The 26,139-nt window shown below is 52.4% G+C and overlaps 5 protein-coding genes across 5 annotated transcripts; 3 read left to right on the top strand and 2 right to left on the bottom strand.

Moving 5' to 3' along the window:
* Positions 1 to 2,389: 2,389 nt before the first annotated feature.
* COL26b_010803 (uncharacterized protein) lies at positions 2,390 to 3,596 on the top strand (the record flags this gene model as incomplete). Its single annotated transcript, XM_053183489.1, has 2 exons — positions 2,390 to 2,744; positions 2,812 to 3,596. 2 exons carry the CDS (start codon positions 2,390 to 2,392, stop codon positions 3,594 to 3,596), a joined length of 1,140 nt encoding a protein of 379 aa, XP_053032555.1.
* A 547-nt stretch (positions 3,597 to 4,143) lies between these two features.
* On the bottom strand, positions 4,144 to 11,245 carry COL26b_010802 (putative PKS/NRPS-like protein biosynthetic cluster; the record flags this gene model as incomplete). The annotated part of the gene is made up of 4 exons (XM_053183488.1): positions 4,144 to 4,986; positions 5,043 to 5,363; positions 5,425 to 11,173; positions 11,232 to 11,245. The coding sequence occupies 4 exons, from the start codon at positions 11,243 to 11,245 to the stop codon at positions 4,144 to 4,146; spliced, it is 6,927 nt and encodes a 2,308-aa protein (XP_053032554.1).
* A 179-nt stretch (positions 11,246 to 11,424) lies between these two features.
* COL26b_010801 (uncharacterized protein) lies at positions 11,425 to 12,136 on the bottom strand (the record flags this gene model as incomplete). The annotated part of the gene is made up of 2 exons (XM_053183487.1): positions 11,425 to 11,442; positions 11,885 to 12,136. The coding sequence occupies 2 exons, from the start codon at positions 12,134 to 12,136 to the stop codon at positions 11,425 to 11,427; spliced, it is 270 nt and encodes an 89-aa protein (XP_053032553.1).
* Positions 12,137 to 13,062: 926 nt separating this feature from the next.
* COL26b_010800 (uncharacterized protein) lies at positions 13,063 to 14,954 on the top strand (the record flags this gene model as incomplete). The annotated part of the gene is made up of 3 exons (XM_053183486.1): positions 13,063 to 13,260; positions 13,317 to 13,739; positions 13,794 to 14,954. 3 exons carry the CDS (start codon positions 13,063 to 13,065, stop codon positions 14,952 to 14,954), a joined length of 1,782 nt encoding a protein of 593 aa, XP_053032552.1.
* Positions 14,955 to 17,140: 2,186 nt separating this feature from the next.
* On the top strand, positions 17,141 to 24,390 carry COL26b_010799 (putative PKS/NRPS-like protein biosynthetic cluster; the record flags this gene model as incomplete). Its single annotated transcript, XM_053183485.1, has 7 exons — positions 17,141 to 17,219; positions 17,527 to 17,540; positions 17,758 to 17,955; positions 18,007 to 19,000; positions 19,054 to 23,423; positions 23,478 to 24,156; positions 24,209 to 24,390. The coding sequence occupies 7 exons, from the start codon at positions 17,141 to 17,143 to the stop codon at positions 24,388 to 24,390; spliced, it is 6,516 nt and encodes a 2,171-aa protein (XP_053032551.1).
* Positions 24,391 to 26,139: the final 1,749 nt, after the last annotated feature.

Genomic DNA, 26,139 nt, shown 5'->3' with positions numbered 1-26,139 from the left:
AGCGGTCCTGGAGCACATGCTATCAAACTTTCTGCAATTGATTGCTTCGCCTGGACTTGATTCGTAAATCCATTCCGTGGCAACGGTCCGATTCGGTCAATGCCTAAACACCGCGGCCGGCTGAGCAATTCCCCCACATACCGGCCGACCTCTTCTGGGCGGCTCCGAAAGTTTATCATCTGAAGTGGCACGCCGTCCGAGGTCATCACGCTTCGGCGTTAACCTTTATGGCATAGTCTTCGGTCTCGGTTTCCTTCCTAAACGAGGTTACACAACTGCCCCGCGTATCGACAGCTGAAACGGTTGACATGGAGAGATTGACGATAATCACCCGCCGACTGACACGACTCCACATCTTTGTGGTATGTTCCCGCCGACTGCTTGCCGCGAAGCCCCTCTCGCAACACCTCCACAGTCACACCGAGGAGCTAGGAGCTTTGAGCCCTCCAACGCCCAAGCATGACTTCTCACTGCTCTGTTTACACTACACCATGACGATCGGCAGCCAAGAACGACGCATCCACTGGTAGATAAGGTTCGCCCACTGAGAGCGGCTGCTCACATAAACTCTCCGAGGCTGTTTCGATCGCTGTCAGGCCAACAACCATTAACTATTCCCGCCAGCGACCCGCCCCTGCGGGTCACCCCAATGTCGGGCCACGTTCGCGACCTACTCGGACTCAAGCCACGTTTTTCGGCTGCAGTAGCTAGTCGACATTGGAAAAGTTTGAATCTTACCCCTTGCCAAGATTGATTTAGGTGAGATGGCATCCCAGAGCCACGAGATGTGCGTGCGTGTAATTATTCCCCGCGCTGAAGTTTGGGGAGCTTTTTCTCGTCCCCTTGCAATTTCGAAATGCAGTGATAGGATGCAAAAGTTGACAGCCTTTCCGGCGGGATGTCTTCGGCTAAGTTGTTTGTATGTCTTTGCTTGAATCGCGCTCCTATAGCACATGACTCGCCTGGTCATATCTCAGTGGCGGATCATATCCCCGAGCGTATCCTTACCTGTATCATCTATCGTAGGCGGCAAACTTTAGACGATAACCCGCGCATGCTTCTACTATTCTGCCAAGCCGCCTGGAGTAATCCATGGTAAGAGTGGAACCGACCCACTGGATCAATCCGCCATTTCAACCCTGACTTGCCTCTTCAAGACCAACTTTCAGCACCTGGTCGCAACCTGTGCCTTGGCGGGGTGTCGGCAATGGATAACTCGCCGTGCTCGCGCCATCGGCAAGATCCTTGAGGGCTCTATCGCGCCACATTCCCGTTTGACAAGCTGACGCCATCTCCATTCCTATCAAGGGCCTGGTTTCAGCTGGCATGTGGTAAGGCTGGGTATCACCGGGGCCTAACTCCCCTACAACCATATTGTATACGTGCCCCTACTAGCCTGACTTTATTATACTCTTCCAATCATCTAGAACACCATTGGCGAAGCATTTGACTGCCCGGCTACATTGCCCTGCTTCTCTAGGTCCGTAACTTTCTTTCACGGCCGCCTACCGTTGCTTCCTGCAGGTCTAGACTTTCTTTCGGTAAAGATCCAACCCCTCCCACGTACCTCTCCTACGGAAAAATGAACCACTCCCACCAAATCTGTTTAATCGTCGGCAGCATATCCGCATGATTGGCCGACCTCAGATAAATCTTGTTTGCCAAGGTTTCCTCAGACATTGCATCTGCTCCCTCGAAGGTTGTAACATGCATTCTGCGAACCGCCCAGGGTCGTGTTTGATCAATGGCACGTCAGCGCAAGAGAGGAAAAGGCCTTTTCCCCGATGAAGCCTTAAACCCTTTATACCTATGGTGACTTGTCAGCCAAACCCGAGGAGACGCGATAGTCTGCTCGTTCTGCTCGTTTTAAAAACCGAAACTGTGTCCATTGGTCACCACGCTATACTACTTTTATGATTTGATCGCCCGCAACACACACACACCCGTTGGCTAATTGGTCGGATTATCTGCTCGACGTTTTCTAGAACAAAGCAAGATGTTCGGTACTTTGATGTATGATCTACAGCACAACGAGCCCACGTTTATCGAGAACAATCCTGAGGCGGTGATCAATCGGAACCGACGGGGCAAGCCACACATCGCATGCGAATTTTGTCGAGCTCGCAAGGTAGGCTTTTCTCTACGAGCAGCACTTGAGACTTCTTCTGATTGCGTGAAGCTCCGATGTAATGGGAATCCAAACGGTTGCGACCGGTGCAAGTCAGCATCCAACATTTGTAAATACCCAACAAACAGAGGCGTTATCCGAAAACGAAAACAGTCCACCGCCTCAACCAAAGACTCGTCACAACCACGCCAATCTGCCCTTGGAGATACCACAGCACCGCAGTCGCCAACACTTTCCGACCACTTCAAACTTGACCCGGCAATGATGTTCCGCACATCAAACAACGAAGCCGAGAAGACCGTTGTGCTGGGTCAGTTGCATCGGCAAAGCAATCTGCCCAGTCCGGTGCTTGATCTGCCAGCCTGCCCCACCAACTTGATGGGGGAGTTGACCAACGGCCAAAACGAGAAGCATGAGCAGGATCAGATCGACCAATGGCTGGCTTCATGTAGCCTGTTATCGCCCAATGGCACAATTGATATGGGCAGCCTGAAGACAGGGGACTTCACTTGGCAAGAGCTGAGCAAAGACATGTCATATTTTGACAATGTGGATGACAGTGGAGATGATGGAGCGAGCTCTCAAGAGACTCAACTCGAGGACTTCGACATGAATGGTAAGCATCATCTGCAATCAACTTGCGGACCCGGGCTTGTTCATTGGATGGCTGACTGAATTACTAGATCCCGCAGAAACCATCGACGATTCATCATCAACCCCATGCCTATCATCCTCAAGTCTAGACATGCTACTGGACGAGAACTTCCCCACAAATACAAGCGCTCCCCTGCCGGATCCCCCATCGAACAAATCCCAACAACCAAGCCGCAAACAGACCCCAGTAGCATACAAGATGTCCGCGCCGGCACCAAGCCCACTTACGGCGCTACTGGAGACGGCCGAAAACACCTACAAGAAGAAGAGCGAGTGCCGCTGCCTCCGCCTAGCTGCCCACCTCCTCGAGCAACTTGGCAACGAGGGGGCAAATACGGAACAGCCGACGATGGACGGCTTGCTCAACTGCTGTCGAGAGGCCATCAAGGGCTGCGATTCAATCCTCAGCTGCACATTGTGCAAGTCTCGGTCCGAAAGCATGATGCTTCTCGCCATGGCGGGACAGTATCTCAGCAACATTTGCGAAAAGACGGTGCGGTGCTACGTGGACGTCGTCCAGCAGCCCCGGCCGGCGAATCCCCCGGACGGAGGCGTTGCCATGTGGTTCCGCTCCTACAAGATCGAGAGCGCATCGGAACGCAACCAGGTTCTCAGATGCCTCGTTACAGGACAGTTAACAGAGTTTTGCCAACTGATCAGCAAGATTAAAGCGCGGGTTGGCACGAGAAAGGCACACCTAGCGCCACTGCTGGGAGCCGAGCGGAAGATACAGTGCATGCGAACCATGTTGATGCAGTGTGAAAGTTATGGAGGATCTAGAAGCAACAGTAGCGACTCGCCGTCCCTAGCATAGCGTAATCAGAATATGTCAGTTGTCTCACTAGCGCTGCTGTACGTGAACATGTTGAAGTTTCTCTTTACGAGTGTGTCGGCTTTCTCCCGAGGGTTGCTGGGCCTTCCTGGTCGTGAAGACTTTTGCGACGCATGCATGTGCAACGTTTTTGTGGTTCGCCGGCTTTTGAGTTCGTAGCTTGAGACGAATATGCGATTACCTTTAGTCACACTCGTCCCAACTCGACTGAGGAGTATGCTCGGAGTAATCCTGCTCAGATGAATTATCTGGGATCTCGACAGACAATGTGTCAAAGCGTATAGCACAGCTTGACGGAGGCTAACAGACCCAACGGCTAAAGTTGCCTGCGCCTAATGTGCCTAAAGCGGCATGACAGTGCGCCGGCAGCCATACCCATACAGCAGCAAATGGATCACGGAAACAGGCAATCATCAAGTCTGGGTTGCGGCGCAAATAGGGTCCTATTCCAGCGAGCAACTCGGAAAACTCGGCCAATTAAATACTCATGCGATGGAAAAGCATCAATAAAGCTAATACGACCCTTGTTCTATGCTGCCTTCACAAGCGTGGAAACATAACGACTCTTTTCTCCAATTTTCTCAGCCAATACGCTCAAGCTCGGGCTGTGAAGCACGTCAAAAATGCTTGTCGTCTCGGCTCCCGCACTAGATACGAGCCAGTTTCTGAGCTCTACCGCAATGAGCGAGTCGACGCCGTACTTGGACACGGGATACTTCTTGTCAATCTCCGCAGCGTCCAATCCGAACATCTCGCCCAACTTTGAGATGATGGCGTCGAGGATGAGGACCACAGCACCGGTGCCGCTCGTGGCAGACTGCAGAGAGTCCGAGAGGCGGGCCGTCGCTTGACTTTGCTGATCACCTCGTCCACGTGGACCGCCATGTGCGTTGCGAGTAACTTGGGCAGCCGTGAATCGCCTGTCGTTGACCCACGCAACCGTTGATGCCTCGTCGAACTCTAGGATGCCCGTGATAAGTTGGCTGAGGTCGACCTGGCGAAGAGGGTGTTGGATGGCCGTCTCAACAATCTTGAGCATTTGTGCCTCGCTTATGTCGGCAAGACCAGTTTTGGTCAAACGTTCCGCGACACCCTCGGTATTGGCAACAAATCCGACCTCTTGGATGCTGGCCAGGTCAACCGACACCGCAGGCAGAGACTGAGAAGTCCGGAACTTAGCAAAGGCGTCTTGGAATGTTCCGCCAGCGGAGTAGTTCGCTTGGCTCGTATTCCCGCCCAGGCCAGTCAAGGATGACAGCATGATGAAGAAGTCAAGGTTGGGAAGGTTATTGTGGATGTTCCACGTGGCCGCGACCTTGGGGCCAGTTGCAGCAAGCCATTGGTCGTACGTCATATTGGGGAAAATAGAGTCCTAAGTTGCTTTAAGTTTATGCTTACTTGTATGGACAAAATGGGAAGGGAACTTACGTTGAGGGTCATTGCCGCCTGGATCACGCCACGAACCGGCGGGAGACTTTGGCTAGCTTGGTCCAAGACTCTGCGGAGCTCCGCCTCGTTCGATACGTCGCAATTCCCCAAGAAGGCATTGCACCCCGTGGCTTTCAGATCGGATATGAGATCCTCACTGTCTGGATGGGTCTTGGCGCTGCGAGAGAGGATAATGAGATTCTTGCAGCCAAGGCTGCGGGCCATCCACCGTGCGATGGATTGTCCAATCCCTCCCATGCCACCCACAATAACGTACGTCGCATTCGGTGAAAGACGGGCGGGCTGAGGGGACGAAATTACCTAGTGAATAGTCAGAAACCGTGTAATGGGATCGGAGGGAAAGTGCGACAGGAAACCATACCTTGATAAGATCTGTCTTCTTGGGTGTTACAACAATCTTGCCCAAGTGCTTGCCGCTCTGCATCAACCTGAACGCCTTGTCGACCTCCGAGATGGGATAAGTTGTCATTGGTGCCACTACTCGAAGCTGTCCATTCCCGAACATCTCCATGACGCCTTGCAGGACGTCTTGGACCGCTTGCCCCTTGTATTTGCCCAGTTGGAAGAGATCAACAGCAGCAAACGAAACGGCGCGACGCAGAGGGCTCATATCGAGGTGCTTTGCAGCCTCCATATCGCGCTTGCCAATCTCGACAAAACGTCCAAAACGTGCCATGCAGTCCCAAGTCTCTTTGAGCAGTGCGCCCGAGAGGGAGTTGAGAACAACATCAGCGCCTTTGCCGTTGGTGGCCGCCATAAGTGCAGGTCCGAACGAGGTATCTCGGCTGGAGAATATGTGATCTCTTGGGATCCCAAACTCTCTCATAACAAAGTCACGCTTGGCTTCGGTGCCGACGGTGACGAAGACGTTGGCATCGCGATGTTGAGCCAGCATCACTGCGGCCTGCCCGACTCCACCGGTAGCAGCATGGATGAGAACGTTGTCGCCCCTGGTAAGCCTGCCGATGTCATACAAGCCATAGTAGGCTGTCGCGAATACCATTGGAATGGTGGCGGCTTCTTCGAATGACATGTTGTCAGGGATGCGAACAGCACATGGCCAGTTGATGGTTACTCTTGTCGCCCAGTGTCCGCGAAGGATAGCGCAGACACGGTCACCAACCTTCAGACCACTGTCTCTCTGAGCGTCAGGACCAAGTCTAGTGACAATGCCGCTGCACTCATAGCCCATGATGGTTTCATCAAGCTGACCTAGAGCAACCAAGACGTCTCTGAAGTTCAAGCCGAACGCGCGTGGCTCGATCTCAATCTGTTCTGCGCCAAGAGCGGATTCATCACGCTCGACTTCCCGGAAGCGCAGGGTGTCGAGTAATCCAGCCGTGCCAACCTCCATCTGAAGATCGAACTTGGAGTCCTTGGCATCAAATTCTCTGATCTCTGGCTCAGGTTCACTGCCTTCGGGAGCGAATGCCTTGTTCTCGTTGTCGTCATTGTAGATGCGGGAGACATGAACGAGTGATTTGTCAACGGCATATTCGCAGTCAATGTCTTTTGAACTTTGTGAAAAGTCGAATGAAGTCGCAAAGACATCGGCGATGAAGTCCACATTCCTCTCCGACCACACCGGATCCTTGGTGTCAAGGTCAAGGGAGACGTAGCGCCTTCCGGCGTCTTCCATCCGCAGAGTTCTTAGAAGACCAGAGTGCATGGCCATGTCGGGATCCAGGCCCTTGATGAGACTAGCCCTTGTGACCCAGAGAACACCCCGAGCGGTCGTCAGCAGACGCTGTATACTCGCAAACTCGTCCTTCGTCAGGCGACTCAAGAGAGGCGCAACCATCTCGACGAGCATGATGCAAACTTTGTTCGTGGCATCCACCTTCTTCCAATCCTCTACGGTAGTAGAAGCTCCAATGTTACGTTGAATGCTGCTCTGAAGGCTCTGTAGCCAAGGGGCGGGTGCCTTCTCTGAGGGCGAAAGAATGGTGACTTCTGAAGGATAAGAAGTCGGCGCGGCGGCGGTTGAAGTAATGACGCTGAAGGAGTAATTTGCCTCGTCTTCCATGTCGCGCACCTCCAAGTCAATCCCGGAAAAGCCGCTTGCCTTCAAGACCCTGCTCCAGTGGTCGACTGTGAGATTGGGGCCACCCTTCCGTTCGGACTCTTCTGCAAGCCACCAGCCTGGCAATGCGCCAAAGATCAGCTGGACGTCCAGAGTATCCTTGGTGGTCTCCACCAAAATGAGCTTTCCGCCAGGCTTGAGCAGAGAACAAACGTTCTTCATCGTCTTTTCCATATTCTTTGTGGCGTGAAGAACCTGGCAGGCGATGATGAGGTCATATGAGCCAGGCGTGAAGGATTGCTCGGTGGGGTCGGCCTCAATGTCCAGCTTCTTGTAGCTGATCATATCACCATACTCGCCAAACTGCTTCGCGGCTGCTTCGAAAAAGCCGGCAGACACGTCGGTGAAGGTGTAGGACGACAAGCGGTATCTGCCGTCTGGGGTGTCCTCAGTCAATCCCTTGAGGACGGATCCTGTGCACCCACCGGTACCACCTCCGATCTCAAGAACCTTGGCTCGCGGGTTCTTCATGGAGTATAGATGCACTAACTTCTGGACCTGCGCGTAGGAACGGTTGCAACGCAGAGCCTTCTCATAGAACTCATATAGGAGGTTGCCTTCCATCATGACTTCGAGAGGAGCCACCTGCTTCCGGAGGATCTGAGACAGATTTCTTCCAATACGGCACAGAAGGCGGCCATTGACGCTCTGAGAGGCAACTTCGTCGAAGAGCATGTGTTTCATTCCCTTGCTTGCCTTAGCCCAGGAGGCGCTGCCACGAGCAAGACTGCCTACGAGACCAGCCTCATAGTTGGACTGCATCCAATTGTACAGGGACTTATGGTACCACTCCATGTCGGCGAGAGCCTGTTCATCTGAGCTCAAGTCCTGGATGGCGTCCTGGATGAAGTGCCAAGCAGCCCGGACGAGCTTCTTATTGACCGACAGTTCCTGTGCGCCAACTTCGAATCTCAAGGGCCGCACAATTGTCTCAGTAGGCATCAGCGTCATATCAGGATGCCACAACATCTTGAACAAGAGCTTGGTGGCATTCTCTGATGCGTCGGTGTTATTCACGCCGCCAACGGCCTGGCAGAAGAGCCCCTTGACCTCCAAAAGTGTCGTGTCAGTATGTTGTGGGTCGGAAGTGGTAATGGTGGAGCGGAATCCTGATCGGTCCTGCTTGTCCACGGTCGCAAGAGACTGGAACTGGCTCCCAGGAGAGGATGACAGGGACTGAGAAACAAAGATCTCTCCAATGGCACGAGGCATGACCATGGAGTTCTGGTATGCGTCTGATGACAGCGCCGCATAGGCCCCCTGGAATATGGAGTCCAATGTTGTAGGATGAAGTACGTGAGAACTGGCAAACCTAACGTCCGCAACCTGGAACTGGAATCTCGAGCCGAAATCTTGTGCTTGAATGCTGATCATGTTTTGGAAGGTCGGACCATGCTCCAGTCCCATTTTCCTGAGACGACCATAGAGCTCGCTAACCTCGACAGGTCGTAGACCGTTGTCATGCACACCGTTTGACAGGCTTTTGGAAGCCTGTACCGGCGGTAGAACTGCATTTGTCCTCTTTCTTTGTGAGATGTAACCGTGAATGTGCTCAGTCCATGATTCTCCATCTGTGGTGGGCGACTTGAGCGAGAACTCGTACCATCCTGACTCCAGGTTCTTGTTGTCGCATGGGTGAAGAGAAAGTTGGACCTCAATTCCGGCCTCCGTGTCCGGAATAACAAGTGCGTTACTGATCTGGATGTCCCTCAGGCAATAGCCATCAATTGTGTTCACGTCAGCATCAGAGAGTTGCCGCATAGCCTCAATCGCCATCGCAATGCCACCAGCACCCGGGTAAACGATGTCAGACTGAACCAAATGGTCCCGAAGCCACGGCAGCTCGGAAGCCTTGAGGAAATGTCTCCAGGTAGGGCTCGTCGCTGCTGGCCCGGAAAGCAGTGAGCCCAATAGCTCGTGGCGGACATGTTTCCTGTTGCGATGCGCAATATTGAGCCGTGACTCTTGCCAGAAGCTGTGGGTGTGGTTCCAGGGGTATGAGGGGAGGTCGGCAATAACGTCGTAGGCTTCATGGTGATTGTGTCGATTAACAGCAGCGAGATCCACAGGGTAGCCCTTGCACCACAGAGATCCTGCCGCAGTCTGCATAGCAACCGCCGCGTTCTGGCCTCTAATCAAGCAAGACGCATACGGTAAGCTTATATTCTTCAATGAAGGAGTCTTGCAGATTTGTCTGATTGGCCCAGCCAACGCGGAATGAGGGCCGATTTCAAGAATGAGATCGACGTTGGTTTCGCTAGAGGCAGTGTCCACGCACATCTTCTCGAATGATTGTGAGAAAAGCACCGGCCACAAAAGGTTGTTCACCCAGTGTTGCGGCCCAAGCTTCTCGGGACTTTCAATGAGGCCTCCTGTGACTGGCGAGGAGTAGACAATTTTGTTCCACTTCAGCTTTGGCTGGATGACGTCTTTCAACGCCTTCAGGTATTCGTCGGCCATAGGGAGCATGTGGTGGGAGTGGTATGCCGACTTGACCTTAAGCTTTCGAGCGAATATCTGGTCATTTGCGAAGTCCTTCTCGAGGCGATCGATTGCATCAAGGTCGCCGGAGAGCGTAACGCTTGAAGGGCTGTTGACGCAGGCCACTGTTACCGTGCCCTTGTCAACCCCATGCTCCGCTAAATATGACCAGGCTTCGTTAGATCCAAGACCGACAGCCATCATTCCGCCCGGTGCTGAAGAAGCAGTGTGATATTTTTCGGTCAGGGCACCACGGAAGTAAGCCACACCCAAGGCCTCCTCAAAAGTAAGAGCATTTGCAGCATAAGCAGCGGCAATCTCACCGCTTGAGTGACTCGTCACGGCACTTGGACGAATGCCCCAAGTCTTGAGCAGGTCTACCAAGCAGATCTGCAGCGCAACACAGACAGGCTGACTTAATCTGGGCTCGTTGACGCGAGTTAACTTCTCGTCTCGTTGCAACTCTTCCACAAGAGACCAGTCGGCACCGTAGTCGCCAAGAACAACGTCGGCGTGGAGAAGAGATTTCTGGAAAGTTGGATAAACAGCGATCAACTCGCGTCCCATCGCATGCCATTGTGCTCCTTGGCCGTTAAACACGAAGCCAATGCGTGGAGGCTCCTTGGCGAGTGTGACCGCTTTCTTGACAGGATCGTCTAGGGCCTCAATCAAATCCTGCTGCCAGTTCAAACTCGAGATGGCAACTCTCCAGGGGAAATGCGAGCGTCGAGTGTCGAATGTGTAAGCAAGATTGTCAAAGTCAATGGCAGCACTTGTTGACTTTCGGCTTTCCAAGTAGGCCTTCAAGTTTGAAACCATTTGTGTCGTGACCGTGGAGTCCTTGCTGCTGAGAACGACAAGCCGGGGTTCTTCTGTCTTCGTTGTTGTTGCAGGAGAGTCATGGAGATGCTCATCTGGACCGTCAATGATTACGTGACCGTTGGTTCCTCCGTAGCCGTAGTTGTTGACAGAGACGCGACGTGGCATACCCTCAGGCCAGTTCTGGGAAACCAGTGGGACGCTGACCTTCAGGGCCACCATGTCAATCTTCGGATTCGCCTCTTTGTAGTTCAAACTAGGTGGGATGATGCCATGCTTCAGCATCATAACGGCTTTCACGACTCCAGCAATTCCACTTGAAGCCTCCAAGTGTCCCAGGTTCGTCTTGATGGAACCGACTAGGACTGGGTTATCGGCAGTCCGACCCTTGCCGAATACCCGACTGATCGCACTAGCCTCTATCGGATCGCCAGTCGGTGTTCCCGTCATGTGGGCCTCAACATAAGGGGTCTTAGAGGGATCCAGTCCTGCTCTGCGATAGCAGGCGCGAATGAGCTCTTCTTGCGCCTCTGATGAAGGTGAAGTGATTGTTGGGGTCTTTCCATCTTGGTTGATTGCGGTCTCCCGGATGACAGCATGGACTGGGTCCCCATCCGCTAAGGCATCGCGCAGGGGCTTCAGAAGCAGGGTAGCGATTCCCTCACCGCGACCGTAACCGTTGGCCTGGCTGTCCCATGCAAAACATCGGCCATCGGCCCCAAGAACGCTGTGGGAAATTAGCTTAGGCTTTGGAACCTAAAACGGAAGCGGCCTCATTGACTTACCCAAGACTTGACATGACGATGAATGGGTCGGGGTTCAAGAGAAGGTTTGATGCCCCAACAACAGACATCCGAGACTCCCCATTACGAATGCTCTGAACTGCCAGGTGAAGAGCAGCCATACTTGCTGAACAGCCAGTATCAGTCGTTAAGCTAGGGCCACGAAGGTCAAAAAAGTGCGAAATTCGGTTCGACATCATTGCCACACCATTGCCTGTCAAGGCAGTTCTTGGCAACGTATCTGGATCTCGCATCAGACTATCGTGGTAGTCTCGGGAAAATGACCCCATAAAAACAGAAGTGTCGGTTCCTGCCAACTTATGCAGAGGAATTCCGGCTAGATGGTCGACGAGGTTAGCTTACTGTTGTCAAAGTTCGATCGATGTAGTTTACCATTCTCTGAGGCTTCAAAGACGGATTCTAGAAGCATTCGAATTTGAGGATCCATGGCCTGGGTGATAGAGTAAGCTACTTGAAACTCCGTTGATCTCGATTATCAGCGCAACTCACATTGGCAATTTCCGCAGTGAAGTTAAAGAACGACGCATCAAATTTAGAAACATCATCGCGAATGAAATGCCCACCAACCACATTGGACTAGTTTGGTCACTTGTTAGCATTCAGCTACGCTTTTGCGATGGATCAAGACCTCGTACCATTCCAATCTTGGCATGATCTTTGTCGTAAAATGCGTCCGAGTTGAATCTCGACTTTGGAATAGGAGACCATCCATCACGTCCGTCGACGACAAGTTGCCACAGCTTCTCAGGTGTTGTTGCATCGCCTGAGAACTTGCAGCTCAAGCCAATGATGGCGATGGGCTCTGCCGGTGCCCCGCTAGGTGATTGGACGCTGTCCACTGGAGACCTCAGCTCTGAGGAGGTTGCATGACTCATGTAAGGCGCCATTGTAGGTGATTATTGTGATGGGTCTCTGAGCTCAGTTGCTTCACATGGGCCACAGTAAGTTGTGTCTTGGTTTTGGCAGAGAGTTAACTGGAACTTCCAGATGGTGGGTACCCGTGATCGTAAGGATCGTCGATGAGCGAATGGTTACTAAGAGGTTCAACTCATTCTACAGCCTGCCAACTATGATGCAAAGCCTCTATTGATACAGAATCGGACTGGAAAATTGTGTCTCCAAGCTGCAAATCCGAAGGTTTGGCTATGCAATCTTCACCTCAGCAACCGGATCGCCGAAAAGGATAAGGCCCGAACAACTCGGCCTCCAAAACAATCTCCCACCTTCCGCTCGATTGTGACCAGCTCAGATCTAATCTTGGCTACGCAATAAGGCCCTTCCTAAATGGGAAGCGCCGTGCCCCTCCCACCCCTCCCCGGAGCAAAACACGGGATGAAGCGGGAGGGATAGACGCCCCGGAAAGTCTCGTAGCAATTGCGGCAACTCTATTTGATGGGCATGTCGCTAGACTATCTAGGGTCAGGGGTCCGCGGTGAAGAGCCCCGGTAAAGTTCAGCACGACTCGTGGCACCAACGGCGGTGCAACTTTGGACGATGAGCTGAGAGTGACACGCGAATGTAACCACTGAAGGCTGCAGCGCGTTGATGATGCGACCCTAGAAGGGTAACCCGATTTGTAATGCCATGTGGGAAGCGTTTGCTGCATTACGCGTGTTTAGCTGCTGAATGACTACCCAGGACTACTCGGAACACATTGAAATCGCTGGTTCCTGTCAATTGCTCCTACTAGTGTATGCAATCAACTCAATGATCGTGTTGTAAACATCAAATTGATTACAGCGTCACATCGGAAGTAACGCTATCAAACACCATTCTGACATTTTCGTTGACTTTCAGACAACTCCGATTCAACATGCCTTCTGCAGGAAACCTGTCCAAATGGGCCAAAATGGGCGGTCGCAAGTCGAGCGTCAAATCTGAAGAGCCCTCGGTCACTGAACAGCAGGTTCCCGATAGTCCACCTGCAGACCCTAGTGCCGATGGCCCGACTGGGCTAAAGCTACTTGCGATTACACTCGGGTTATGCTTGACGCTATTCCTAGTTGGCCTGGTAAGGGATCCTGTGACCACCCTCTCACCACTATGGCTAACGTGGACGGCATGTAGGATAACATCATCATATCCACGGCTATACCACGAATCACTGACGAGTTCCATTCCATCAACGATATCGGCTGGTACGGGAGCGCCTACTTGCTCACGACGTGCACATTTCAGCTCACTTTCGGGAAACTGTATACCCTCTTCTCCATCAAGACTACATACCTTGTCTCAATCTTCATCTTTGAAGTTGGATCAGCGATATGTGGTGCAGCTCCACAGTCCGCCGTCCTGATCGTCGGAAGAGCCATTGCTGGCGTCGGCTGTTCGGGGATTCTGGCCGGAACCTTTACCATTATCGCCGTCATCGTGCCGTTGCCCAAGAGACCTGCCTACACAGGACTTGTGGGCGGGGTCTACGCGATTGCTTCAGTGGTTGGGCCACTTCTTGGAGGCGCCTTCACAGACAAAGTGACGTGGAGGTGGTGTGTAAGTGTACTCCTCAAACCTTTGATTGACTTGTCCGCGACTAATGGCACGTAGTTTTACATCAACCTACCTATCGGCGCCGTTTCTCTGGCTATCATGATCTTCGTCTTCAAGTCACCGCCACGGCCAGACTCTGACAAAGACCTGACTTTGGTGGAGAAGTTCCTTCAGGTGGACCCCCTAGGCACAGTTGCGCTGATGCCGGCCGTCATCTGCTTGCTTCTCGCTCTTCAATGGGGCGGAACCGTCTATCCATGGAGCGACGCGAGAGTGATCGTGCTCTTCGTGCTATTCGGAGTTCTTTCTATCGTGTTCGTCTTCATCCAGATTCATAACGGCGCAAACGCCACTTTGCCCATCACCGTCATCTCTCAGAGGAGCGTTGCAGCGGCTTGTTGGTTCTCAGTGTGCACAGCCGGGGCCGACTTCACTCTTCGACAATACATCCCAATCTGGTTCCAGGCGATCAAAGGAGTTTCGGCGGTCGATTCTGGTCTGATGAACCTGGCACTCATTCTGGCCACAGCCCTCGCCTCAATCGTCAGCGGTATCGGTATTACCAAGATTGGATACTATAACCCTTTCATGATAGCGGCTACGCTGTTCATGTCGGTCGGCGCTGGACTGCTCACAACGTGGAAGCCCGATGTCTCTTCCAGAGACTGGATTGGATACCAGGTTCTTTACGGATTGGGCTCCGGCCAGAGCATGCAGACGCCATTGATGGTAGTCCAGACCGTCCTTCCAATGGCCGAAATCCCACTCGGCACAGCTCTTGTAATGTTCTTGCAAACATTCGGAGGAGCCATTTTCATCTCGGTGGCGCAGAACGTTTTCACGAATGAGCTGCGCAATGGATTGGCGAAAGACTTCCCAAATCTTAACGCGACAGCCATCGTTGACGGAGGAGCCACAAGTATAAGATTGCCAGGCGTACTACCTGATGGGATGCTTGAGCCTGTCCTTCGTCTTTACAGCAAGTCTCTGACAAATTCCTGGTATGTCGCTCTGGGACTGGCATCTGCAAGTATCGCAGGAAGTACTCTAGTCCAGTGGAAGAGTGTGAAAAGTACGGAGACACCTCCTCCTGCCGAAGGAGATGGCAAGGACAAGATGAGTGGAGCGGCGGACGCGATGGAGATGAAACAACAGGACCTCAGCCCCACCGATTCCAACGCAAATGATGTGTTCAATAAGCGAAACGATGCTGTCTGAGGGATTATAACAGAAAGTCCGGATCGGCTGGTATTCACAGTTCTCGCATAGTTGTCTTATTTTTTATAGACTTTTAATTTGAAGAAACTGGTTTCTCACAAACGCTCGGCAGGTTTTCAATGTGAATGATATCGAAGAATCCATTCCTACATGGAGTCTTGCGCCGCTTTGGTAATGAGCGCCGATTCGGAGTTGATATTCTGTGTAAATAAAGACCTGCAAGTCTGTCGATCATTTTGGAGGTACGGACGACACAGGCCCAAAAATGTTTCAAATGACACGGAATGACGGCGGGTGGCATACATATGAGACGACGGCGTGTGCTTCTCAAAATAGGGTCGTACTGCTTATCACGCTCATCTGTGACAACATAGGTCTTCTCATGAATCTCAAATTCAGTATCTATATGCCGGCTTTGCTTCCCATCTAGCTACGTCTGGTATCATAGAAATGATGGGGGTTGTCTGTAATACTGATCCACAGCCCACTCCATAGCCCTAACAACTGCCTTGACCTCCGAATCCTTCTTCGGGGGATGATGTCCACCCGAATGTTGAAGCTTTTTCGACAGCCTTGGGTCACACATTTGATATCCTACCTCATGCATGTCATGCATGAAGGGGAAGTCCCGTCTGCCGGCCACATGGACAGTCGGGATGTGAATGCGCTCCGAAAGTAACATGGGATGCAGAACCCGTGGAACAATACCACCCACATCCCGAAAGAAGTCTTGATTGAAGTCGGGCAAAACTGCTCCAATCTTCAGAGCCGACTGGAAGGTGCGTACGAGACAGTCGTTGAAGACTTGCTGCCGTGGAGGGAGATCTACGGCGCTTGTTCCGGTACGACGATATGCACAGAGCTCCTCTATCTCAGGTTCGCAATATGTTGCGTCGGCCGAAAATGGAACTACTGAGGAGAAGAGCACGGCAAACTTGAAGTCAGGCTCCTCGCCATTGACTTGCTGGTGGTAAATGTAAGAGAGGGCGACAGAGGCCCCTTGGCTGAAGCCCAATATTCCGTCAAATGGACCAAGCTCGTCGACCGTTGTGGCGATGTGTTGATGTGCAGCCTCAATTTCTCGGGGTGAATACCCAGTAAGGTGTGAATAGAATGGCCCCGGAAGAGCCGGGCTCATACCTGAAAGCATATTGTCAGCTTCGTGTGTTTGCAGTACGTAGGTCATTCCTGAGGTGTTCGCAGAATGCAGGTCATTTCTTAGTTCAACTTACCAGGTCCTCGGTGAGAGGGAACCGGCCCGTCAACCAGCACAAACTCGTAGCTTGCATCGACTGATTTCATCAGCCCTACGAGCTGGCTCTCTAGAATCTTGGCAGAACTGCCGACGCCGTGCAATGCAAGAATCCTCATGGCTTCTAGAAAGAAAATGACAGCAGTGAGTACGAAGTCAATAAGGAAAAGTAACTTCCAATGCACAACTTCGTAGATGCAAGATAAGAAAGGAAATTAAAAACCGAATCCGACGTTATCTTCTTGAGCTCTAGCTGTCAGGCCCCTTGGCATGCCATCTGATAGTTTACGCGGGCCGTCCGGTTTGGGAAGTCTGTGTACAAATTACCTATCTGGGTCCACACCGGTGCTCTTTTGACAGCACCGATACTCATTTTGGGGTAGGTAACAGACTGCTGGATCAGGTTCCGGACAGGGATTGGCTGTGGATCCACGATAACGAAAGAGGCATTACTTGTATGGCAGTGCGTAGATTTGGCTGTAATGAAGCGAACGCGGATTGAGAATAATGGCAACTCTGTGCTGCTTCTAAGCCTCGATAACTATTCCTCACATTACAGGTTACACGCGTAGACACCATCGTCGCTTAGGTAACTTACACACATTGAGCCCCAAAAGTCACTATGAGTCAGTGCAGCGAGCAAGAACCAATTGCCATCATTGGGGCAGCATGTCGCCTAGCTGGTGAGACGACGTCACTTGGGAGACTATGGGACATGATCAGTCATGCCAGGAGCGGCCACGGCAAAGTTCCATCTTCGCGATGGGATGCAGATGTGTGGTATCATCCTGATCCAGATCGCAAAGGATCTGTAAGTGAGACCTTCTTGTGTGAACACAGCAGTGTGTTAACATTCCTGGCCGTGAAGATCAGCGTGAAACATGGGTACTTCCTGGAAGAAGATGTCTCTGTATTCGACGCCCCATTCTTCTCAATGACAGCGAAAGAGGCGGCGGGTATGGATCCTATGAAGAGATTACTTCTCGAAGTGAGTTATGAGGGATTTGAGAATGGTAAGTTCAACGCTCTATCTTGTGCGCAGCTTTGTTACTGAGACACTGTTAGCCGGTATCCCTGTGGACACCCTTATGAACTCGCAAACTGGATGCTATGTTGGATGCATGACGAACGATTATGAGCAACTATCGACTCATGAGATTTATGACGTTGGAGATGTTGCAGCTTCTGGGATGAGTGAGGCTATGACAGCAAACCGAGTGTCTTGGTACTTTGGACTACGAGGACCCAGTCTAACCCTTGACACCGCATGCTCATCAAGTCTCTACGCCCTTCACCTCGCTTGCCAGTCACTGAAATTAGGCGAGACCAATATGGTAAGACGTCAACTCGCAGCGAAAAAAAGAACAGCCAGTAACACTTTTTTAGGGACTTGTTGCCGGTGTTAACTTGATCTTACATCCCAACTTTATGCATCAGCTCTCGTCAATGCACATGCTGAGTCCCGAGGGAATCTCTCATTCCTTTGATCACCGAGCAAATGGGTATGGTAGAGGAGAGGGGATTGGATGTTTAATCGTGAAGAGACTAAAGGACGCCCTGAGGGATGGAGACACAATCCGCGCTGTAATCCGCGGCACGGGCACCAACGCAGACGGAAAGACGCCTGGCATCACACAACCAAGCTCAGAAGCGCAGGCGGAGCTGATCAGGAGCACATACGAGGCCGCAGGCTTGCCTTTCTCTGACACACAGTACTTTGAGGCCCATGGGACTGGTACTCCTTTGGGAGTAAGGAGATCCGAGTCTCATTGCCTATTCGCGAATGCTGACCGTTGCTAGGACCCCATTGAGCTATCAGCAATTGGCGCCACACTGGGCACTGGCAGAGACCCCGAGTCAGGGCCACTTTTTGTGGGCAGCATCAAGGCAAACGTCGGCCATACCGAGGGATGCTCCGGGCTGGCTGGTGTTCTCAAGTCCATCGTCTGTCTCGAAAAGGGCATTCTCGTTCCCACAGCTGGCATCGAGAAGGTAAACCCGAAACTGAGGCTCACAGATTGGAACTTGGCCTTGCCTTCAGAAAACATGTCCTGGCCCTCCAAAGGACAGCGCAGAATCAGTGTCAACTCATTTGGTTTTGGTGGTGCCAACGCCCACGTCATCCTAGACGATGCTCACAACTATTTACGAAATCGAGGTTTGCTGGGCAATCACAATACCACCACCTTGGAAGACGATTCATCAGAATCTGGCATCAGCATGGGGTCTGAGTCCCCGAGACAAGAGTCGCACAAAAGGCTTTTCGCCTTCAGCACCAAAGACCAGACAGGAATCGACCGCCTTGGCCCTCTCTTTAACGACTTCTTGTCAAACAAGGAAGCCACATCAAACGCAAGATTTCTCGGTGACCTTGCTTACACTCTCGCGGGCCGCCGCTCACATTTTGAGTTCCGAAGCTTTGCTGTCGCAGAGTCCGTGTCAGACCTACAGACCCAGATCGAGAAGGGCTTACCAAAGTCCAAACGCGCTTCCAAGCACGACAATCCTATCTTCGTCTTCACTGGCCAAGGAGCTCAGTGGCCTGCCATGGGTAGAGAGCTTCTCAACAACTGCATCTTCCGAACGAGCGTCCATAAGTCGCAGGTCCTACTGGAGCACTACGGATGCCCGTGGGATTTGATCGATGAATTGTCAAAAACTTCTGATTCCAATGTCGATCTTCCTCAGTACAGCCAGGTACTGTGTACGGTTCTTCAGATCGCGCTGGTGGACCTTGTGCGGGCCTGGGGGGTCATCCCGAAAGCTGTTGTCGGTCACTCAAGTGGTGAAATAGGTATGGATCAGTTTCGAACAGGGCTATTGGACAGCTCGCTAACATTGTCATAGGCGCGGCCTACGCTGCCGGACTCATCTCTCGCTGCAATGCCGTTAAGGTGGCATACCTGCGTGGAATTTGTTCCGCCAAGGTTGCCGATATTGTGAGCCCTCGAGTCGGCGCCATGCTAGCAGCCGGGCTGAGCGAAGTGGAGGCAGCCGCATATTTGGACCAAGTACCTCCAGATTCGGCTGTGATTGCATGCGTCAACAGCCCTTCAAGCGTGACACTATCTGGAGACCGCGATTCCATCTCTCAGTTGTGCGAGCTGATATCGGCTGATGGCAAGTTTGCCAGAATGCTTCGCGTCAAGACGGCTTATCATTCTCCTCACATGAGCACTGTCGCCAAAGAGTATGTTGACCGCATGGGAGTGATTTTGCCACTTACGGACGAAGATCAAGTTGCGCCCATGTTCTCATCTCTCACTGGCAACCTCGTCAGCTCTAGAGACCTCGACGGCTCCTACTGGATGAAGAATATGTGCGAACAAGTCCGCTTTTCGCAGGCCATGGGCAATCTGTTGGAACATTCACCTGACGCCTCCAAGGGACGAAGTCGTAATCGCACGGCATGGAGCGCCTTCATCGAGATTGGTCCCCACGGCGCGCTGCAAAGCCCCGTTGGCGAGATTGTCAAAGCAAGCCACAGCAAGGCCGCGAAAGAGGCACCCTATTTCTCTGCTATCACGCGTGGAAAGAATGCCGAGTCTACCTCTTTGCAACTCGCGGGACAGTTATGGGCCTCTGGACACGCTGTGAACCTTCTTCATGTCAACGGCATCATACCTGAAACTTTGCCAATGGCTTTGTCAGATCTCCCACCATACCCATGGAACCACAGCAAGAGCTACTGGCATGAGTCGATAGTGGCGCGTTCAAACAGGTTCCCTTCCGGCCCACGGACCGATCTCCTTGGCGTTGCAGTCGATTTGCAGAACCCAATGGAGCCAAGGTGGCGGAACTACCTGCGAATCTCGGAAAACCCCTGGATTGAAGACCACAGGATCACTGGAACCACACTTTACCCAGCAGCTGGTATGATCGTGATGGTCATGGAAGCTGCTCAACAACTGGCTGATCCCGAAAGACGCCTCAGGGGAATCACCTTTCAGAATCTCAAGTTTGAGCGAGGTCTCGTCGTGCCTTCGAGAGATCAAGCGGTTCAGACTGAAGTCAGTCTGCGCCCAGACGACTCGATGCCCTCGACTTGGAGCTTCACTGTTTACTCCACAGTTTCGGTGGGATCATGGACTAAGAATTGCTACGGATCCCTTACGCTCGACTACGAGAACGATACTCGCAACGGTCTTGGTCCTTCGGAGACAGAATGGCGAGCCTTCGCTGTCGAGCGCCAAGACATTGAGCAGACTGCGTCCGACGAACTTGACATGGACTCTTTCTATGATGACCTAGAATCTGTCGGCGTCGAGTATGGCCCAACTTTCAGAAACGTCTTTCAAGCTGCAGCCGTGCCTGGAGAACACACTGCTTGCGGTTCTATCGCAATCCCTGACACCAAGTCGGTTATGCCCTCCAATTTCGAGTTCCCCCATCTCATCCACCCCGCCACTATGGATGCCATCTTCCACCTCCTCTTCATCGCCTTCACCGATGGGAAGCCATTGGAGGAAGCAGCAGTCCCGTACACGTTGAAGCACATGTACGTCTCGACAAATTTGCCTCGGGGTGACGGCAGTGTCTACACTGGCTATGCCAAGCGCCTCGGAACCGACGGCCGCGAGACATCTGGTGACTTGATCGTATCGGATGAGGACTGGTCGGCGCCAAAGCTCATAGTCCGCGACTTCGCCCTCAGACAGGTAACTTCATCTAGAGATGCATCATCTCTGACTAGCGAGTCTGCTCGAAGGGTATGTGCCAAACTTCGCTGGAAAGAAGACTTCGACTTCATTCGCGACCCGGTCGCACTGCAGGGTTCGCCTTCAGTTGCGGATTTTGGAGAAGTGACGGCAGCTGTCTTGCAGCTATTGGACCGACTGTATCACAAAAGGCCCAACTACAAAGCGCTCATCGTGGTTGCGGATACAACCGACTGGGCTCAAAGGCTGCTGCAAAACCTACTTCACCCATTCACTACTGCCACCGACGGAAATGTCAAATCAACCAACAAGCTCGCGTTAGCCACAACAACGAAGGACGCAAGCAAGATCATTAACTGTCTCCCCAAGTCTTCTCAGCATGTTATAAATGCGCAAGAATGGCCTGCTCAAGATGACGAGCCACTCCCGTTCTCAGACGAGAGCTTCGACTTGCTACTTGTTCTCGACGACCCATCCAAAAGCATTCACAACTCAGCTGGCTTCCATAGGCTCCATGAAGCATTGCAGCCGAAAGGCTATCTTGGCGTGATTGGGCCCATCCTCGCGCCTGACTCAAGGGGAGAGACTGTGAAAGATACGTCTGCTTCAGGCCTACAGACAAGGATCGCCATCTCAGAAGCAGAGTCATGCCGTGCTCTTGCCCTCTCCCAGAAGTCTCCTGCATCGAAGTCCACGACTGTTCCAGAACATGTCTTCCTGCTACATAGAGCTGGTCCGGCTCTGCCTCAGGATCTGCAAGCCATGTTGACGGCCCGACTCAACGCGCTCGGATGCCAAGTCCATCCAGTCACACTAGAGCAGGCCCATGATCTACGAGGAAAGCATGTCATATCGCTTCTCGAGGTTGAATCTCCATTGGTGTACTCTTGGACCTCCGAGGAGTTCCTGCAGTTCAAGACATTGGTCTCCAGTGCGAGTCACCTGTTTTGGGTGACCCGTGGTGGAGAACTGCAGAACTGGGATGGCGGGCTCGAGTTCGCGCCTTCTCAAGGACTCCTCCGAGTGATGCGCACGGAGTATTCTCACATCACCTTGCCACATCTGGACCTTAGCCGAGGTGGCTATCTCTCGTCGGAAGCAAGTTCTGATGTGATCATGAGCATCTGGCACACCTCCCTCGCGGATGGTTCTTCGCAGCTTGAGCTGGAGTACGCAGAACTCAACGGGACGATCTTCGTGCCCAGATTCGTGGAAGATGAAGGTATCGACATCGACTTGGGTCCAAGAGATCAAAGTCTCAAGCCAATTATGCAGGCTCTAGGAGACGACAATCCACGCACTCTCTCTGAACAAGATCACCGACTTGTTTGGGTTGATGACGATATGTCGGCATCTCTCGCCTCTGCGGAGGTTGAGATAAATGCTGAGTATCTGGCCGTACAGAAGAGCAGTGCAGATTCTTCGGAGACCCAAACCTCCGTTATCTCCACCATGGCCGTCACGGGCACTATCACTGCGGCTTCACCGGAAGTCACGTCTGTTAACGTTGGGCAGCGTGTGATAGCCTTGCATGCAGGTTCCTGTCATACCATGCCTCGGATTCAAGAGACACTGGTGAGAGTCCTGCCTGACACCATGCAACCCGAAGAGGCCTGCGAAACTATTCCTGCTTTAGTTGCAGCGCAGTATGCGTTGTCTCACGTTGGAAGACTTGAAGATGGACAGACCGTTCTGATTCACGGGGGTGAGACGTCCGTTGGTCAGATGGCTGCCCATCTTGCACACTTACTGGGAGCGACTGCTTTCATGACTGCGGAGGGTGCTTCCGAAAGCCGAAACCTGACTCAAGCCCTCTTTCTTGACTCAACGCGCATTTTCGAAGACATTTCAGACCATTGCAAGAAGTCAATCTTGCGACAGACGGATGGACGAGGTGTAGACCTCGTCTTAAACTGCCGCCAAGCTCTCCCGACTTCAACATGGTTCGAATGCCTGGCAGACTTCGGTTTCTTCATAGATATCAGCGGAAAGAACGCTTCTCATCCACTCAACACAAGCCCGGCCCGAAATGCCACAGTCGTTAAGGCCAGCACATCTCAACTTATTCAAGCGAAGCCGACACTTGTAAGCAGACTTTTCAAGAGCGCTTGCGATCTCATCGAGAGCGGTCAGATCAGCCCAATCATTCCAAGTGTCAAAGGATCTATTTCCGAGTTCACCAACTTTGGAGACGCTGGCCCCACAGAGTTTGTTCTTCGACTGGATTCAGACGACAAGGCCCTTGTTGCCCCATCAAGGCTCCCTGAACTCAGACTGGACAGTGACGCTACGTACATCCTTGCCGGTGGTCTCGGCGCTCTCGGCCTTCAGATTGCTGAAATGATGTTCGAGCATGGCGCCGGTCACGTTGTGCTCCTTTCACGATCGGGAGGGGACAAGGCCCAGGCTGAGCTCGGCGCCTTCCGCGAGCGAGGGTTGAAAGTGGACGCATTGAAGTGCGATGTATCCGACGCCGCTCAGGTTGAAGCTGCGGTGAGGGCCTTGATTCAAAGCCAACGTCGCATCAAGGGCGTTATCCAGTGCGCCATGGTTCTAGAGGTACGTATTACCTACTTGCTGGGCATATATCATAGACCTGACTGACAATACCAGGACGCCATATTCGAGAATATGACATACGATCAGTGGCAGAGGTCAACCCGCCCTAAGATTCAAGGTACCATGAACCTTCACAACTACATGCCGAAAGACGTCGATTTTTTCATCCTTCTCTCCTCCATTACTTGCGTCATCGGCAATGCAGCCCAATCGAACTACGCCGCCGGGAACACTTTTGAGGACGCCTTTGCTCACTACCGCCGAAGCAAAGGTCTCGCTGCCACCGCGATCGACGTCGGACTCGTAACTGACTCAGCCCACTTTACCGGAGACTTTGATATGGACGCCTACCTCCAGATGTATGAGCATCGTTGGGATGGCCTCCAGACAACCCAAAAGGAGCTCGACACTGTCCTGAGAGCAGCCATGCGAGGCCGCACCGCCGACGGACGGCAAACCAAGCCCCAGATTGTTCTCGGTCTCGGAAGCTCCATGCCGACCGGAGCTGCCTGGACCAGAGATCCCAAGTTCAGTCATAGAGTCAACTATGATGCATCAGCTAGCTCTGCTGCCTCGGAAAGCCAGCAGTCAGCCTCAGAAAGTATAGCAAAAGCCGAGACCTTAGCTGACGCCGCGCTGATCTTTGAGGATGTCCTCAAGACATATGCTGCGCAAGTCATGGACATTGCTCCCAGTGAGGTGGATCCCGAAAAAGCATTTTATGACTTTGGTGGTACGTTTGACCTTTGCTCCACGAACCTGTGTTTCCTCGTGTATACTGACAGGGTTTGATCTAGTGGACTCCTTGAAAGCCGTAGAGCTTCGCAACAGGATCTTCCGAGATCTTCAGTCAGACATGTCCGTGTTTGAGCTGTTGAGCCCATCACCGCTGTCCAAGCTGGCGTTGGAAATTGCGAGTAGCAGCAAGTTGATGACAAACATGACAGAAAAGGCCACTGCTCAGTAGAATCTATATCAATGAGAATGATTAGAGGCTTTTTTGGGAATTCGGATCTGGACTTGAATTGCTAGTGACCGGAATGTTTTATTTCAATCACCGTGTCCGCTTTACTTCACGCAGCCACCTTCAGACCTAGCGAAAATGCCAGTACGGCACCAGGAGAGAATATCCCGCTCGCGACTGTAAGCACAGCCATCCTACCTATGAATGAATCCATAACAGTTGAGAACCACTTCCGCCTTCTCAGTCGATGAAGCAATACCGATGATTTCAGCACTTGATCCGCAAACGGGACAAGCGCCGCTGTAATTACAAAGATGTCCCATTGAAGAAAATCTCGAGCTCCATCTGCAATGACTGTAGTTGAGGCCTTGTCGATGTACTCGGCCGGCCAAAAGACGCGACGCAAACCGCCCTCTGACGGGCCCAGTAAAGCCCACAAGTGCCCAGCTGCGGAAGCAAACCCCGAAAACATCAAAGACGCCATGGTGCACGCTTTCGCACTCGCCGGCGCCGGCTTCCACGCCAAGTATGTCGACAATTTCCTTTGGGCCCAACAGCAAGCAGGATGAGCGACAGCCAGGGCTAGAGGGGTAAAACGATAGAATGCGATAAGTCCTTGTCGTTGGCCTATGGTGCAAGATGAACTGAACGCGGGATAGAGGAGCATTGCCGGGGTGATGGCACCCAAGACGGCGGTTGGAACCAGCGCGAATGCCTCGTTGACATCTGTCGGGCCGACGTCAGACTTTTCACTTCCGTGGGCGTCATCGAGAAACCGTTCGATATGCGTGAAGCAGTAGAGGGGATACACAGCTGCAGCGCCCCATGCTTGGTTGAAAACGCCCCAAGACAGATGCTCTCTGTACATTTATTAGCAGGCTTGTTTCTCTTCGTCGCTTCATGGCACACGCTCACAGGATTGCCAAAGGCGGCCGTTTCCCTTGGTCCCATCCCAGAACTAGCATACAGTGCGACACCGTTTGCATTGTCGTGAAGAGACTGACGAGCAGCATGCGATCGGCTGATGATCCGTTACCGAGAATGTTGTTGTAGAAGATGACAGCCGGGACGAGAAATCGGTCAAAGCCAGATATCCCGGTGAAGCTGGTTCGGAGAACATCGCCGTTCGGAAAGGTGCCGGTTCTCTTCACTGAACCCACAGACCCGGCCACGCCGCTGCGGATCATCCTCCCCCAAAGGGCATCGTAGCCGACGAGACTTAGCCCGAGGAAGTATGTGTGCATCGTGAGATTGATACCTTTGGACAATTGCAAGGAGTGTGCAGCACATCGTAATGATAGGGGACGCGGCGGGTTTTAACTTCGCAGTCACACTTGGTCACGACCTGTCCCAGGATGAGCGAGTCATGCCCCACTTGTACGTTTTGGATCGATTTAAATCATCTCATCTAGCCTCTCAGATGTTCGCCCTGTTTGCCTTGCAGCTGAAGTAGGAAGGATACTCCCAAACCTCCTTGTAGTACTCCAGCGTCTTAGAAAACTTAGTATACAAATATAGATACATACTCAAGCTTGCCAACGTTGCAAGTGAAATTCCTGTCCAGAACGGAGACGACACGTTCCATACAAATATGAATGCTGTCTTCTCATAAGCTTGCTGATTCCGGAGCAACCACCGGCTGACGATACCCGCAGCCAGCAGAAGTGTCACGGCTACGGGCCAGCCAGCCACCTTTGACTTCAATGAAGCATTTTGAAGTTGCGCTCTATGAACATCCCATGCTTGAGAAGC

This window comes from Colletotrichum chrysophilum, assembly GCF_026319265.1.
Source record: "Colletotrichum chrysophilum strain AFK26 chromosome Unknown scaffold_121, whole genome shotgun sequence".
In the NCBI taxonomy this organism is placed as follows: Eukaryota; Fungi; Ascomycota; class Sordariomycetes; order Glomerellales; family Glomerellaceae; genus Colletotrichum; species Colletotrichum chrysophilum.
Note: the sequence above shows the minus strand (reverse complement) of the source record. Positions and strands in the feature narration are given on the sequence as shown.